The sequence below is a fragment of the Natrix helvetica genome, assembly GCF_964273705.1.
Source record: "Natrix helvetica genome assembly, chromosome: 7".
NCBI lineage: Eukaryota > Metazoa > Chordata > Lepidosauria > Squamata > Natricidae > Natrix > Natrix helvetica.
This window is the reverse complement of record NC_138558.1, coordinates 73,856,889-73,871,526: the sequence shown is the minus strand read 5'-3', so window position 1 is coordinate 73,871,526 and position 14,638 is coordinate 73,856,889. Positions and strand designations below refer to the sequence as shown.

Genomic DNA, 14,638 nt, shown 5'->3' with positions numbered 1-14,638 from the left:
TCCCCAAGGGGGCTCCCTCTGGTAAGGGGGAAAATCCAACATAGAAATGACATTTGGTCCGCCATTTTCTCCCGCTAAATAAATACCCGGGCAATGCCGGCTAGTTGTGTATATACTATTGGTTGTATACAATAAAATTGGTAGAAACAGATTTATAATTTAAATAAGGAAATGCCCATCTGTTTGTCTAGAAAGGATGCCATTCGCCAACAGCTATGAAGGACGTAATTTCTAGAATGCACAAATCGGCACCGAAATGTGTAGGTCACAATCAAATTCATTTGCTCTTTTTTTTGGCAGGGAACATTAAAAAAAAATAAGTCAAGAAAATAATTAATCAGGAATTGTTTAATATGCTGTGTTTCCAGTTAACCATACGGCATAATAACTTGATGATTTTATATTGAGTTGCTAACGAAGGCTGGTATCACCTGGAAGCCAAAGGAAAGCATGGTAATTGTGACGCCAACACCAGACAAAAAGGCCACTTGCCCGAATGTTTTAACTTTCCTTGTTGTCGTTGGGATTTCTCTTTCAAACCTAGTTTGTGCTTTCAAGAGTGCTGTACTTTCTTAAGAGTGGGCTTTTAAGCAAGTGGACATCTACAAGGATCACGTCGAAGGCCAGTTGGGGTCTTCTAAAATCGGAAACGGGGAACACAGTCCCAATTCCCAAGGAAAAAAAAAAATGATCGGAAATATATCGGGGAAAAAAACGAAGCCTCCTTTTCTCCATATTGTAGCACCCCCCACCCCAGTTTTCATTCACGAGTTGAACGGTTCGCCTTAAAAATTCAGCCGCTTCGAATCCGTTCAGGTCTGCAGTGGCTTAATGACTCATTAGCTCTATCCCGCATCAAACTTTATTAAGTTCCCTCCAATGATCTGCATAAGCCATAAGTGTGCTTTTTTTTTTTGACGTGGATGCAAGCGTGACATCATCATAATTTTAAAAAACACCACCTTTTCAAAACCGCTCGTGTGCAATAACGTCCAAAGAGATCCACGTTTTGATTTCTTTCGAAAAGCACTTTAGGGACCAAACGATATTCAGGAGCTGACGGTTCAACGAACATCGGTCTCAAATTCTAGGGGGAGGGGGGAGAGGGGGAGGGAAACAAAAACCGAAACAAACCAAGATGGCGCCCACTTCAAAGCCACGGGCGAGAATGTTTGGTCCCCATAGACGGGGGTGGCTCTTTGGACTTAATCAGTCTTTTAGATGCCGAAGGGCTAAGCGACCCATGTTTTGCCCCGATCCAACGATAGTAACAGTGGTTCGTCGAAATCTGGGCCCTGTTCCCTTGGGGGTTAAAATACGGCATCATCACCGGGGGCAGGACGATTTCAACAGGCTTCAAAATCATGACTCGGTCATCGTTCTTGGATTTCCCGACATTCCTCTGTTTCTCCAAGACTTTTTGCATGGTGGAGGTGGTGGCGAGGTTATTCTTGGCCATCACGGGAAGAGACGAATTTGAAAGAGGGTTGGTGGCTTTCTTCAACGTTGCGGGCTCGTTGGTTTGGTTCAACACCTGAGAGCTGCTGGGAGCCACCTTCGATCCGGAAGACTCCGTCGTTCCGGATTTCATTTCTCGTTCCAGGAACTCCTGAATCCGGGATTGCATCACTGCCTCTTTGATCGGATTCTTTGACGGGGCAGCTCGGTGTTTCTTTTTCTTTTTCTCTTCTCTCTTGGACGGCTTCGCCAGGTCGATCCCATCCAGCAGGCCCTTCGCCGCAGCACGGGCCAAAACGTCTTTCACAGTCACTGATTCGGACGGGTCGCGCTAAAAAACGAGCAGAGGACACGGGTTAGAGGAGCCAGAAGCCCGCCAAGGGGACTGCGATTGGAATGCAGGCAGTCCTTGACTTAATGACAGCAAGGAAGCCCCAAAATTTATGTTGCTAAGTGGGAACGTTGGTTCAGTAAGGTTCACCCCATTTTACGACCTTCCTTGCCACCGTTGTTAAGGGAATCGTTGCAGGGGTTAAGTCAGGGACACGGATGTTAACTGGCTTCTCCATTGACTTGGCTGGCCAGAAATTTAGACACATGACCCCAGAACATGGCAACTGTCATAAATACGAACTTTTGCAACCTTCCAACAAGGAACTTCAATAGGGAAGCCATATTCACTTAACAACCGTGTTACTAACTTAACTGCAGGGATTCACTGAAAACGGTGGCGAGAAAGGTTATATAATGGGGCAAAACTCACTTAATGACTGTTCCACATAGCAACATAAATGTTAGACTCAATTGTGGTCATAAAGCAAGGAGTACCTCTATTTTATTCAGTATTGTAGGACTAATTGTAACTGGCTGCATTTTCTGGAATGAAAAGCTTGTGATTCTGTATTCTAAATGTCTGTATGGACATCAAGCTTGGTTCCACTTTCTCATTTTTATCTTTTGCAAATCATTATTCAGAAGTTCAAACACAAAACTCGCCCCCCCCCAAAAGAAAAAAATTATAGAAGCAAGCAAACAAAAAACAAGCAAAAAAACTTTCAAAAGTGTATTTTAAAAAAACTGTTCTACCTATTAAATATTTGGCATTTACACACACACACACACTATCAGTGGAACAACTTGCCTCCAGAAGTTGTGAATGCTCCAACACTGAAACCTTTCAAGCAGATGTTGGATAACCATTTGTCTGAAGTGGTGTAGGGTTTCCTGCCTAAGCAGGGGGTTGGACTAGAAGACCTCCAAGGTTCCTTCCAACTCTGTTATTCTATTCTGTTCTATCTATCTATCAACATCTATAGATCTTTCTCTATCTAAGGTAAAGGTTCCCCTCGCACATACATGCTAATCGTTCCTGACTCTAGGGGGCAGTGCTCATCTCTGTTTCAAAGCCGTCCGATGACGTCTCCGTGGTCATGTGGCCGGCATGACTAAACGCTGAAGGCGCACGGAACGCTGTTACCTTCCCCCCAAAGGTGGTCCGTATTTTTCTACCTGCATTTTTTACGTGCTTTCGGTACTGCTAGGTTGGCAGAAGCTGGGACAACGGGAGCTCACTCCATTACGTGGCATTAGGGATTCGAACCGCCAAACTGCCAACCTTTTTGATCTTAGCCACTGAGCTACCACGTATCTTCTATCTATCTATCTATCTATCTATCTATCTATCTATCTATCTATCTATCTATCTATCATCTATCTATCTATCTATCTATCTATCATCTATCTATCTATCTATCTATCATCTATCTATCTATCTATCTATCTACCTATCTACCTATCTACCTATCTATTTATCATCTATCTATCTATCTATCTATCTATTATCTATCTAGAGATGATAGATAGATAGATAGATAGATAGATAGATAGATAGATAGATAGATAGATAGATAGATAGATAGATAGATAGATGATAGACAGACAGATAAATATATGCTATAATATTGTAATATAGTAGATATGTGATAAGTTAATAATTTATAAACAATTAGAAGTTGGGAAGGTGTAGGAATCTAATATTATTGTAATATATTGAACATTATTCAACTAGAGAGGATAATACTCCATTCCTCTCTCCTCGCGAGTTGTAATGAAACTCACTGCTTTACCTCTCGGCCTAAGACGGCAATAAAACAGCTATTTGAAATATCGGAGTGCTCCATCCGGAAGAACTTCTGTTCAGATACGTTGACCTCCGACTTGGAACACAAAGGAAGAACAGGTGGACAGAGCCTGCAGGAGAGAGAAACACAGGGCCTTGAAAGCATTGCGTCAAATCAACATCTTCAAAAGCTGTGCTGATCAGCAACTGGGACTAAGTTATTTGGTCACTAAATGAAGAATCAAAGGATCCTGTGCAAGAAAACCACACATATAGACTAGGTGAAACCAGGCTTAATAGCAGTAACTGAGGGGATTCTTGGAGTCTTAGTGGACAACCAGTTAAATATGAGCCAACAGTGTGTGGCAGCAGCCAAAAAAGCCAACGAAATCCAAAGTTGCATAAACAGAGGGATACAATCAAGATCAAGGGAGGTACTAATACCACTCTATAAAGCCTTAGTAAGACACCAGTGGTGGGTTTCAAATTTTTTTAGAACCTCTTCTGTAGGTGTGGCCTGCTTTGTGGGAGTGGCTTGCCAGCCATGTGACTGGGTGGGAGTGGCTTGCCAGCCATGTGACTGGGTGGGCGTGGCCAACTTGTAAAATGTGGTGAAACTCACTTAACAACACTCTTGCTTAGCAACCAAAATGTTGGCTCAGAAACTATGGCATTTGAAGCAAGCAAGTCTTAAAGCTGTCAAGTTACAAGACCCTTGCACCCCTAACCCTTTAGAAAAAAAAAACCAGGGGTGTTCAAACTTGACAGCTTTAAGACTTGTGGACTTCAACTCCCAGAATTCCTCCTCTCGCTCTTCCTCTTGATGATGTGTGAAAGGGCGGGGGGAGGGAGCTGGAACCAGTTCTAAACGGCACTGTAGATTTGTGGAACCTCTTCTATAGAAGACGTTAGAACTGGGAGGAACCCACCCCTGGACCACACCTAGAATCGTGCATGCAAGTTTGGTCACCACACTATAAAAAAGATGTGGAGACTCTAGAAAAAATGCAGAGAAGAGCAACCAGGATGATGAGGGGACTGGAGGCTAAAACAGGATGAACAGTTGCAGGAACTGGGCCTGGCTAGTCTAGTGAAGTGAAGGACCAGGGGAGACATGATAGCAATCTTCCAATATTTGAGGGGCTGCCACAGAGAGGAGGGGGTCAAGCTATTTTCCAAAGCACCTAACAGCCAGACAAGGAATAATAGACTGAAATTGATCAAAGAGAGATTCAACCTGGAAATAAGGAGGCATTTTCTGACAGTGAGAACAATCAACCAATGGAACAGAAGTTGCCTTGGGAAGTTATGGGAGCTTCATCACTGGAGGTTTTTAAGAAGAGACTGGACAACCATTTGTCTGAAATGGTATAGGGTCTCCTGCCTGAGCATTGGGTTAGACTATAAAACCTCCAAGGATGTGGGAGGAGAAGATAGAGAAGGATCTTCCGGTGGCACCGTCGGCGTTGAAGGATGCTCCTCAGGGAACGCCAGCCCCGTGACAGAGTATAAGCTGCTAGAACAGTGTAGATCAGCTGCCTAGCGGCTTAGAAACTCCCCCCTCGGGAAAAGAGCAGGGGGTGAGCAGCCGGGTTAGGGTAGAGCTCCCCTAGACCCCCAGAAGCAAATCTGGGGTTTGAAGGGCGAGAGCTCCCCTGCAGCCCAACAGAACTCCTCGTCCGGGACGCTTCTGCCTTTGCAAAAACAAAACATCACGACCACCCCTGCAATCAACATTTTAATCTTCATTTAAATAGGATGCAGGCAGAGCAAATACAGGAGTGATTACAATCGCAAGTACAAATCTTTAACTCTGATGTGGAAATACTTCCTTCTGTTAAGATAAAGGGAAGATGGCGCCTGAATATCAAAGGGCATGGTGAGAGTGAAACTTAAAAAGGATAGTGTTTCTTAAGTGCCTGTTAATGTTGTTAAAAGATTCAAGAGCTCAAGATTAAAGAAAGCAGCATTAGTTTACTGACAAGCTATAAGATTTAACAAATCTGGGGAATAGGTGGACTTTTTGGACTTAATAATTTGGCTGTTGAAAAGTCTGATTTGAATATTTGGAAATGGCTTCAAAACAAACAAAATTAAGGGTTTCCAAGAGCGCTGGAAGCTCCCCAGCCCAGACACAGAAATTGCAGTCTTTATTACCCCCAGCGGATACACAAACCTTGACACTTGAAGCCCTCCAAAATGCCTTAAAGGAACAAGCTGTTGTTTTGGAAGGAAAGATTGCAAATGCTTTTAAAGATGTGTCTGATGAAATGTCTGAAATTAAGGATTTAATCCAAACCCGCAACCAACAGATAAGAGAGGACATAGTGGACACACTTAAAGGCTTATCTGGTTATGTAACATTACTGGAGGATAGGGTGGAAGAAATTAATCAGTCTAATCTCAATTTGGAGAATAAAGTCGAGGAGGCACAAAGTAAGATCGACAAATCAGAGGCAGAGGTTACAATGATACAATATAGAGTGATGAAATTTGCTTTGAGAATAAGGGACTTGAAAGAAAATAATTAAGAAAATTTAAGAGAGATCTTTGCAGAGGCTTTTGCCCAATTGACTGGCGAACCAAAGGCAGAATGTGATTGGCAAATGGACAAAATTTACCGTGTTAACTCATGGATTGCCAGACAGAGACAACTACCAAGAGATATTGTAATCTATTTTGTCACCAGGAAAACTAGGAATGGAATGTTACAAGCGACTTATAAAAACAAGTTACAAGTGGCGGGTCAGGCTGTGGCAGTATTGAAGGAAATCCCCCCCAAAATGTTGAGATCCAGAAAGGACTATGCATTGCTAGTGGACGAACTTAGAAATTGCCAGATACAGTATAGATGGGAGGTTCCAGTTGGACTGGTGGTGAATTATTTAGGTGAAAGATATCGTCTTAACTCAGTTTGGAAGGCAAGAGATTTTTACAGTAATGTACTAAAGGCTGGACACCCACCATCTCCAGGATCCAGAAGAAGAAAAGAAGCAGGGGAGGCTAGACAGAAAGATACCCAGGTACAAGCAGGTGCTGCTCAAGCCTTGGAACTACTCAAGGAGACAGGAGTTATGGAACAAAGACAAACCCAAGCGGCAAACAAACGTAAAGAACAAGAATTAAAGATGCAACAAGCTCAGATAGCAATCCAAGAAGCTATAAATATAAATACAGAAGCTGTGGGGGGAGCCAGACCCAAGAAATCCCAGCAGGATTTCCAGGTAGCTCTTAAAAAGCTTCAGGGGGCTCAAGATGACAATTAAATTTCTAACCTGGAATGTTAATGGCTTAAACTCACCACAAAAAAGGGGGAAAAAATATCTCACTATCTGAAACAATTTAAAAATGATGTAATTTGTTTGCAGGAAACACATATTAGAACAATTGACCAGAAATACCTGATGAACGCAAGATTGGGAATGCATTTTGTGGCATCCGCACCAAAGAAGAAAAATGGTATAGTTATATATTTAAGAAAAGATTTAAAGGCTGAATTAATTGAAGCAGATCCTCAAGGAAGAAATATCGCAATTGATTTATTAATAGAAGGAAAGAAAATACTTTTAACGGGAGTATATGCCCCCAATCAACAAGAAAATTTTTACAAATTGCTCCATACTAAATTAATACAATGGAACTATAGATTGTGTATATTATTGGGTGACTGGAATGGAGTATTGGATACTATGATAGACAAGAAGGGACTTTCTCAAAATATTCAAATACGAGCAAGATTTCCTAAACCCTTTTTCAACATGATGGAAGATATGGAACTGAGGGATATTTGGCGAGAACGGAATGTTAAAGAACAAGACTTTACATTTTTTTCTGATAGGCACCAATCCTTTTCTAGAATTGACTTTATACTAATAACGAATGATCTTTCTTCCAGGGTGAAGAAGACGAAGATATGTCTGAGAACCCTAACAGATCATAATCCAGTGTGGACAGAACTGGAATATGGAGAGGGATCTAGGAGGTCTTGGAGGCTAAATGAAAATTTATTTAGATATGAGGGAAATGTCACAGAATGTAAAAAATTACTGAAAGAATATTTTGCTTTTAACATGTGTAAGGGAATATCCATGGAAATGGTTTGGGATGCAAGTAAAGCATATATGAGAGGTGTCTTAATAAACTTGAATAATCTATATAGACGTAGACAAGGGGAAAAAAGGGAACTAGAAGAGGAGATAAAAAGGAAAGAGCAGGCGCTAATATCCAACCCAGATGACAAGAAGACAAAAGAAGCAATTACCTTATTACGAGGGCAATTTAACATGTTGATGTCAGATCAAGTAGCAACTAATTTGTTGTATGCTAAACACAATACTTTTTGTAATGCAAATAAACCAGGCAGATGGTTAACTTACACCAGGGGTGTCCAAACTTGGGAACTTTAAGACTTGTGGACTTCAACTCCCAGAATTCCCCAGCCAGCATGTCTTAAAGTTCCCAAGTTTGGACACCCCTGACTTACACAAAGGAAAAAACAGAAGTCTCGTAATATAGAGAAAATAGAGTACAAAGGTAAAGAAGTTTATCGACAGGATATGATTAAAAAGGCTTTTTTAGAATTTTATAAGACACTGTATGCTGGGGATAAAATACAAGGTTTAGATATAGATAGATATTTGGGGAAAGAGAATATCCCCATAGTCACAGATGAGCAAAGGGAAAGATTGAATCAACCGATATCCACAGAGGAAATTCTCCTGGTAATTAAGCAGTTAAAAGTTGGTAAGGCCTCTGGATTGACGGCGGTTTATTACAAAAATTTACAATTAGAAATGGTAGAACCTCTTAAGGAACTATTTAATAAAATACAACTGGGAGGAGGGGTGCCACCATCTTGGAGAACAGCCTTTATTTCCCTGATTTCGAAAGAAGATCCAAGATTACAGTCAACCAAAAAACTATAGGCCTATATCACTACCCAATACAGATTATAAAATTTTTGCTAAAATACTAGCAAATAGGTTGATGTCAGTTATACAACAAATGATTCACAATGATCAATCTGGTTTTATACATGGGAGACAAATGAAAAGTAATGTAAGACAAATTGTTAATACATTGGAGTATTTGGGGAAGAATATCCAAATCCCTGCAGAGTTTACATTCGTAGATGCGGAGAAAGCATTTGATCGAGTCGAATGGCAGTTTTAAATGAAAATAGTACAAAAGATGCAGTATGGAGAGCATTTTACACAATCTATTAATGCAATATACCAGAAACAAACAGCACAAATTATAGTTAATGGTAGTTTAACAGAACCTTTTAAAATCGAAAAAGGAACAAGACAGGGATGTCCCCTGTCTCCATTATTGTTTATTTTAACTTTGGAATTATTGTTGAATAGAATACGTGACTCAGATTGATGTACAGGGAATTAAGATTAGGCACCATGAATACAGAGTACAAGCATTTGCGGATGATTTGGTTGTAACTCTAACCCAACCGGGGAAATTAGCTGTAGGTTTAATGAACATAATTACTCAAAATGGTCAAGTATCTGGGTTTAAAATAAATTTAGGAAAAACAAAGATGATAGTTAAAAATATGACTATAAATCAAAAAGAAGAATTGGAAAGAGTGACAGGATGTGAGATAGTTAAAAAGGTCAAATATCTAGGAGTTTATATTACAACCTCAAATGTGAAATTATATAAGTATAATTACGAACCATTATGGCATAAAATACAGATAGAGATGAATAAGTGGAAAAAATTACAATTGTCCTTACTGGGAAGGATAGCTGCGGTTAAAATGAATGTTTTGCCTAAGTTTTTATTTCTTTTTCAAATGATACCAATACTTTAAAAAGATGCAAATCTGGTAGAATGGCAGAAAAGTATTAATAACTTTGTCTGGGCAGGGAAGAAACCAAGAATAAAACTTAAAATAATGCAAGATATACGTGAAAGAGGAGGTCTGAAAATGCCTAACTTAAAATTATATTACGAAGCAGTAGTATTATCAACAGTCAGTAATTGGATTAATTTAACAGAGGAAAGAATATTGAATATTGAGAGATATGATTTGGTATATGGTGGGCATGCTTATTTAATATATGACAAGAAGGTGGACAAGATTTTTAAAAGCCACATATTACGGAATGCTCTATTGCGTGTCTGGAAAAAATATCAATACAAGTTAAATGATAAGATACCTACGTGGACAGTACCCAGACACGCGATAGAGAATATAAGTATAGAACAAAAACAGGACGTAATTACATATAAAGAGCTTCTCAACATAGAAAGAGGTGTACCACAACTAAAATCCTTGAACGTATTAAGAGAGGAAAGGGTCATTCAAACCTGGTTTCAGTATGGACAGTTACAGGCTAGATGGAAAAAAGACCAGAAAATTGGTATTATACAAAATGAAAATAATTTGGTAAAACAAATTAGGGACCAGAGTCAAATGCATATAAAAAGGTTGTATAATCACTGATAGAAATAGACTCAGAAAAAGAGTTAGTTAAAGATTGTATGATAAAATGGGCACAAAATTTTGAAGAACCAATAATGATGGAAACATGGGAAAAGATTTGGGTAAGAAATGTAAAATTCACACAAGCTCAAAACTTGAGAGAGAATTTTTGTAAGATGTTTTATAGATGGCCTTTAGATCCTAAAAAGTTAGCTTGTATGTATCCGAATTTACAATCTAAATGTTGGAGATGTGATTGTGTTGACGCTATGTATTATCATGTATAATGGACTTGTAAAAAAGTTAAAGCATTTTGGATAAAAATATGGTGGATCATTCAAAATATTCTTAAAAAGAGGATAAAGTTCACTCCCCAGCTGTTCTTGTTAGGTATAATCACAGATTGTACAGCTAGAGAGACTAATTTGATTTTGAATTTAATAACTGCAGCAAGATTGTTGATGGCGCAGTACTGGAAGAGGGAAGAACTGCCTACTATCCAAGAATGGACGTTAAAAGTAGTGAACTTAGCAGAGATGGCCAAAATCTCAGCATATTTGAAGGATTCTTCAGGTGAGAAATACAAGCTGGAATGGAAAAGATGGATTGACTACATTCAAAATAAATATCGGACGAAGAAATTCCAATTAGCTTATGAATAAACAAGGAATATTACAATTTATCTAAAGTTAGTTTAATAAGGGGAGTTAAAGCACAAGAGTTGATAGGATGCTATAGTTTGTTAGCTTATGTTAGTGTATGGTTGTTAAATGTTTATACTCTGTATTTTGCTCTGGGAGGTAGGGGGGGAGGGAGGGTTGGGGGAGGGGGAGGGTTGGGGTGGAAGGAGGGAAGGAGAAATATTTGTAAAATCAATAAATTCTTTAATAAAATAAAAAATAAAATAAAACAAGATATAGAAGAACGAGAAGATAGAGTAGGAGGAGGGAGGATGAGAAGATAGAGGAGGATGAGAAAGGAGAAGATAGAGAAGGAAGGAGAAGGAGGAGGAGGTAGATGAGGTGGGAGGAGAAGGAAAAGATAGAGAAGGATGAAGAAGGAAGAGAAGATAGAGTAGGAGGAGGGAGGATGAGAAGATAGAGGAGGATGAGAAAGGAGAAGATAGAGAAGGATGGAGAAGGAGGAGGAGGTAGATGAGGTAGGAGGAGAAGGAGAAGATAGAGAAGGATGAAGAAGGAAGAGAAGATAGAGTAGGAGGAGAGAGGATGAGAAGATAGAGGATGAGAAAGGAGAAGATAGAGAAGGAGGAGGAGGTAGATGAGGTGGGAGGAGAAGGAGAAGATAGAGAAGGATGAAGAAGGAAGAGAAGATAGAGGAGGAGGGAGAGAGAAGGAGAAGATATAGGAGGATGAAGAAGGAAGAGAAGATAGAGGAGGCGGAGGAGGCGGAGACAGCTTTCAAGAAGAGACTGGACTGCCCTCTGTCACAAACGGTGTAGGGTCTCTACTTGGGCAGGGGTTGGACTAGATGACCTCCAAGGTCCCTTTCTGGCTCTATTCTGATTCTGCACATGCAACCATTCCAACAGCACCGGTGGAAATATTTATTTGAGGAAAATAGCTAAAGTATCTTCCTTACTTGTATGGCTGGGCCTTTGCTCCTTCCGCTCCAGATGCCAAGGCCTTGTTCACTACGACTTCGTTTTCTTCTGGGTACAACGAGCAGGTGCAGTAGACGAGAGCTTGTACTTTAACAACTGCAGGGATGCAAGGTCAGGATGAGTCCAGGAAATCATTCAAGTCAAGAAGAAGCTTTGGAGAAACTTCTAAAAGCTGGCGTAAATGAATACAAATTCACTTGTCCTGTGGGGACCTCGATGCTCTCTAAGCTTAGATGTTTTCTTGAAGACATTTTAATACCCAGCTAGGTAGCATCATCAGTGCTAGAAGAGGTGATTGAGAAGGGGGAGAAGGAGAACGACTATGGGGTTCTGGGTACTCTCCGAGGATTGTTTCTTCAAAGACGTTTTATTACCCAACTAGGTAACATCATCAGTGCAACTTGATAGTGTTACCTTAGTTGGATCACGAAATGTTGCAATGACTGTGTATTTTGCTTTCCCTATTTGGGAAATGTTGTTTTATTATATTTGGCGTACAATTCTGGGAGTTCAACTCTCCATTTCTTAAAGTTGCCAAGGTTGGGAAACATTGACTTGGGGGGTTTCAAATTCAGGTTCAGACCTACAGTCTGCTAAAATCTAATACTGCAAGCTTGGAGTATAGAAGAAATAAATCTTTGCTTTTAATAAGAGACAAAGGAGCTGGGTATCAAAAATTCTTGTTATAGATACACAATTGTAGCTATTATAGGATTGTAAAGGTAAAGGTTCCCCTCATACATATGTGCTAGTTGTTCCCGACTCTAGGGGGCGTTGCTCGTCTCTGTTTCAAAGCCAAAGAGCCAAAGACGTCTCCGTGGTCATGTGGCCGGCATGACTCAATGCCAAAAGCGCACGGGACGCTGTTCCCTTCCCACCAAAGGTGGTTCCTATTTTTCTACTTGCATTTTTTAACGTGTTTCGAACTGCTAGGTTGGCAGAAGCTGGGAAAAGTCATGGGAGCTCACTCCCTTACGCGGTGCTAGGGATGCGAACCGCCAAACTACCGATCTTTCTGATCGACAAGCTCAGCATCTTAGCCACTGAGCCACCGCGTCCCTATGATAGGATTGAGTTCATGACAAATAAAGCTCACACTGCATTGCGTGGGTCAGCTCCTTCAGCTGCTGCTGGGCAAGGGTGCTCAGCTTGTCTTCGGCGACCGATCCTTGGGAGAGATCCCGAAGCATTTCTGCATCTAAAGAGGAAATGAAAGAAAATGACGGCGGCAACGACGGGAGATGAGAAAACAACGGTTACCACCTGCCTTCCTGTTTCAAATGAACGGGCGCGGCCGGCAGAAGTCTGGCAAATGTCGCCTCACCTGGTGCTTCCCGAAATCAGGCACGGCGGTTGAAGACCAGATAAAGATTAACAGAGTTGGAAGGGACCTTGGAGGCCATCTAGTCCAACCCCCGCTGTGACACCCCACCCCCATGTTCCCCTGCGCATGTGTCACGGCTTTCTAGGAGCCTGGGGAGGGTGAAAACGGCCTCCCTGCCCCGCCCCCCCCCCCCCCGGAGGCCAGAAATGTCTCGTTTTCTGATGTCCGGTGGGCCCAGTAAGTCCGTTTATTCGCCCTCCCAGGCTCCAGAGGCTTTCTAGAAGCCTGTGGAGGGCGAGAAACGCCCCAACACACAAACCGGAAGTTCGGGAAAGGACTTCCGGGTTGCCCGTTGGGCAGTTTTTCTCCCTCCAGAAGCTTCAGGAGGCTTCCTTGAAGTCTCCGGAGGGCAAAAAACAGTTCAATGCGCAAACCGGAAGTCCGTTCCCAAACTTCCGGTTTGCGCGTTGGGCTGTTTTTCACCCTCTGGAGGCTTCAGGGAAGCCTCTTGAAGCCTCCGGAGGGAGAAAAACGGCCAAAAATCAAGTCCAAAAATCAGCTGGCCAGCATGCACATGTGCGCTGGAGCTGACAGGGCAATGCCTCACATGCGTTCAGAAATGGCTCCATGTGCCACCTGTGGCACATATGCCATAGGTTCCCCCATCACGGCCCTACACCATTTCTGACAGAGGGCAGTCCAGTCTCTTCTTGAAATCTTCCAGGGATGAAGGTCCCACCGCTTCACCTAATTATTATGGAACACTTCCGTTCAGGCTGAAACTGTGGCTGGGGTTTAATTAACTTTGGCCCAAATTCAACCCCTTATTTGCTGGTTCCTAGGAATGGCAATAGATATCCTTCAAGGCATTGAGATGGTGCTTACACAATCACAATGTGGGGCAGCTGCAATGGAAGACCAGCCCCTCCCAATCCCCATAGAGTGGTGGGCATCTTCACTTGGACTGTCATGATTTGCCTGGAGGCTAAAACATAGGAAGAACGGTTGCAGGTTTCGGTTTTGGCCAGTCTAAGGAAAAGAAGGACTAGGGGAGACATGATAGCAGTCTTCCAATATCTCAGGGGTTGCCACAAAGAAGAGGGAGTCAAACTATTCTCCAAGGCACCTGAGGGTAGAACAAGAAGCAATGGGTGGAAGCTAATCAAGGAGAGAAGCAACCTAGAACTAAGGAGAAATGTTCGGACAGTAAGAACAATTAATCAGTGGAACAACTTGCCTCCAGAAGTTGTAAATGTTCCAACACTGGAAGTTTTTAAAGAAGAGATTGGACAACCTTTTGTATAGGGTCTCCTGCTTGGGGGAGGGAGGGGGGTTGGACTAGAAAACCTCCAAGGATAAGGGAGGAGGAGGAGAAAACAGAGAAGGATTAAGAAGGAGAAGATAGAGAAGGATGACAGAGGAGAAGGGGGAGATAGAGGGTGAAGAAAGGGGAGGAGAAGATAAAGAAGGATGAGGGAGGAGAAGGAAAAGATAGAGAAGGATGAAGAAGGGGGAGAAGATAGATGAGGATAAGGGAGGAGAAGAAGGCTGAGGGAGAAGAAGAAGAGAGAGAAGGATGAAGAAGGGGGAGAAGATAGATGAGGATGAGGGAGGAAAAGGAGAAGGATGAAGAAGGAGAAGAAGAGGAAAAGGAAGAGATGAGGACAAGGAAGC

General features: G+C 41.7%; 1 protein-coding gene across 1 annotated transcript in view; it reads right to left on the bottom strand.

Annotated features, from left to right (window-relative positions):
* Positions 1–333: 333 nt before the first annotated feature.
* Positions 334–14,638, bottom strand: part of NSUN7 (NOP2/Sun RNA methyltransferase family member 7) — a 32,549-nt gene continuing 18,244 nt past the window's right edge. Inside the window, 5 exon segments of the mRNA XM_081959053.1 lie at positions 334–1,789; positions 3,585–3,708; positions 11,619–11,736; positions 12,737–12,841; positions 12,844–12,910. Of these exon segments, the coding sequence (XP_081815179.1) occupies positions 1,151–1,789; positions 3,585–3,708; positions 11,619–11,736; positions 12,737–12,841; positions 12,844–12,910 (1,053 nt within the window). The 3' untranslated portion in view covers positions 334–1,150.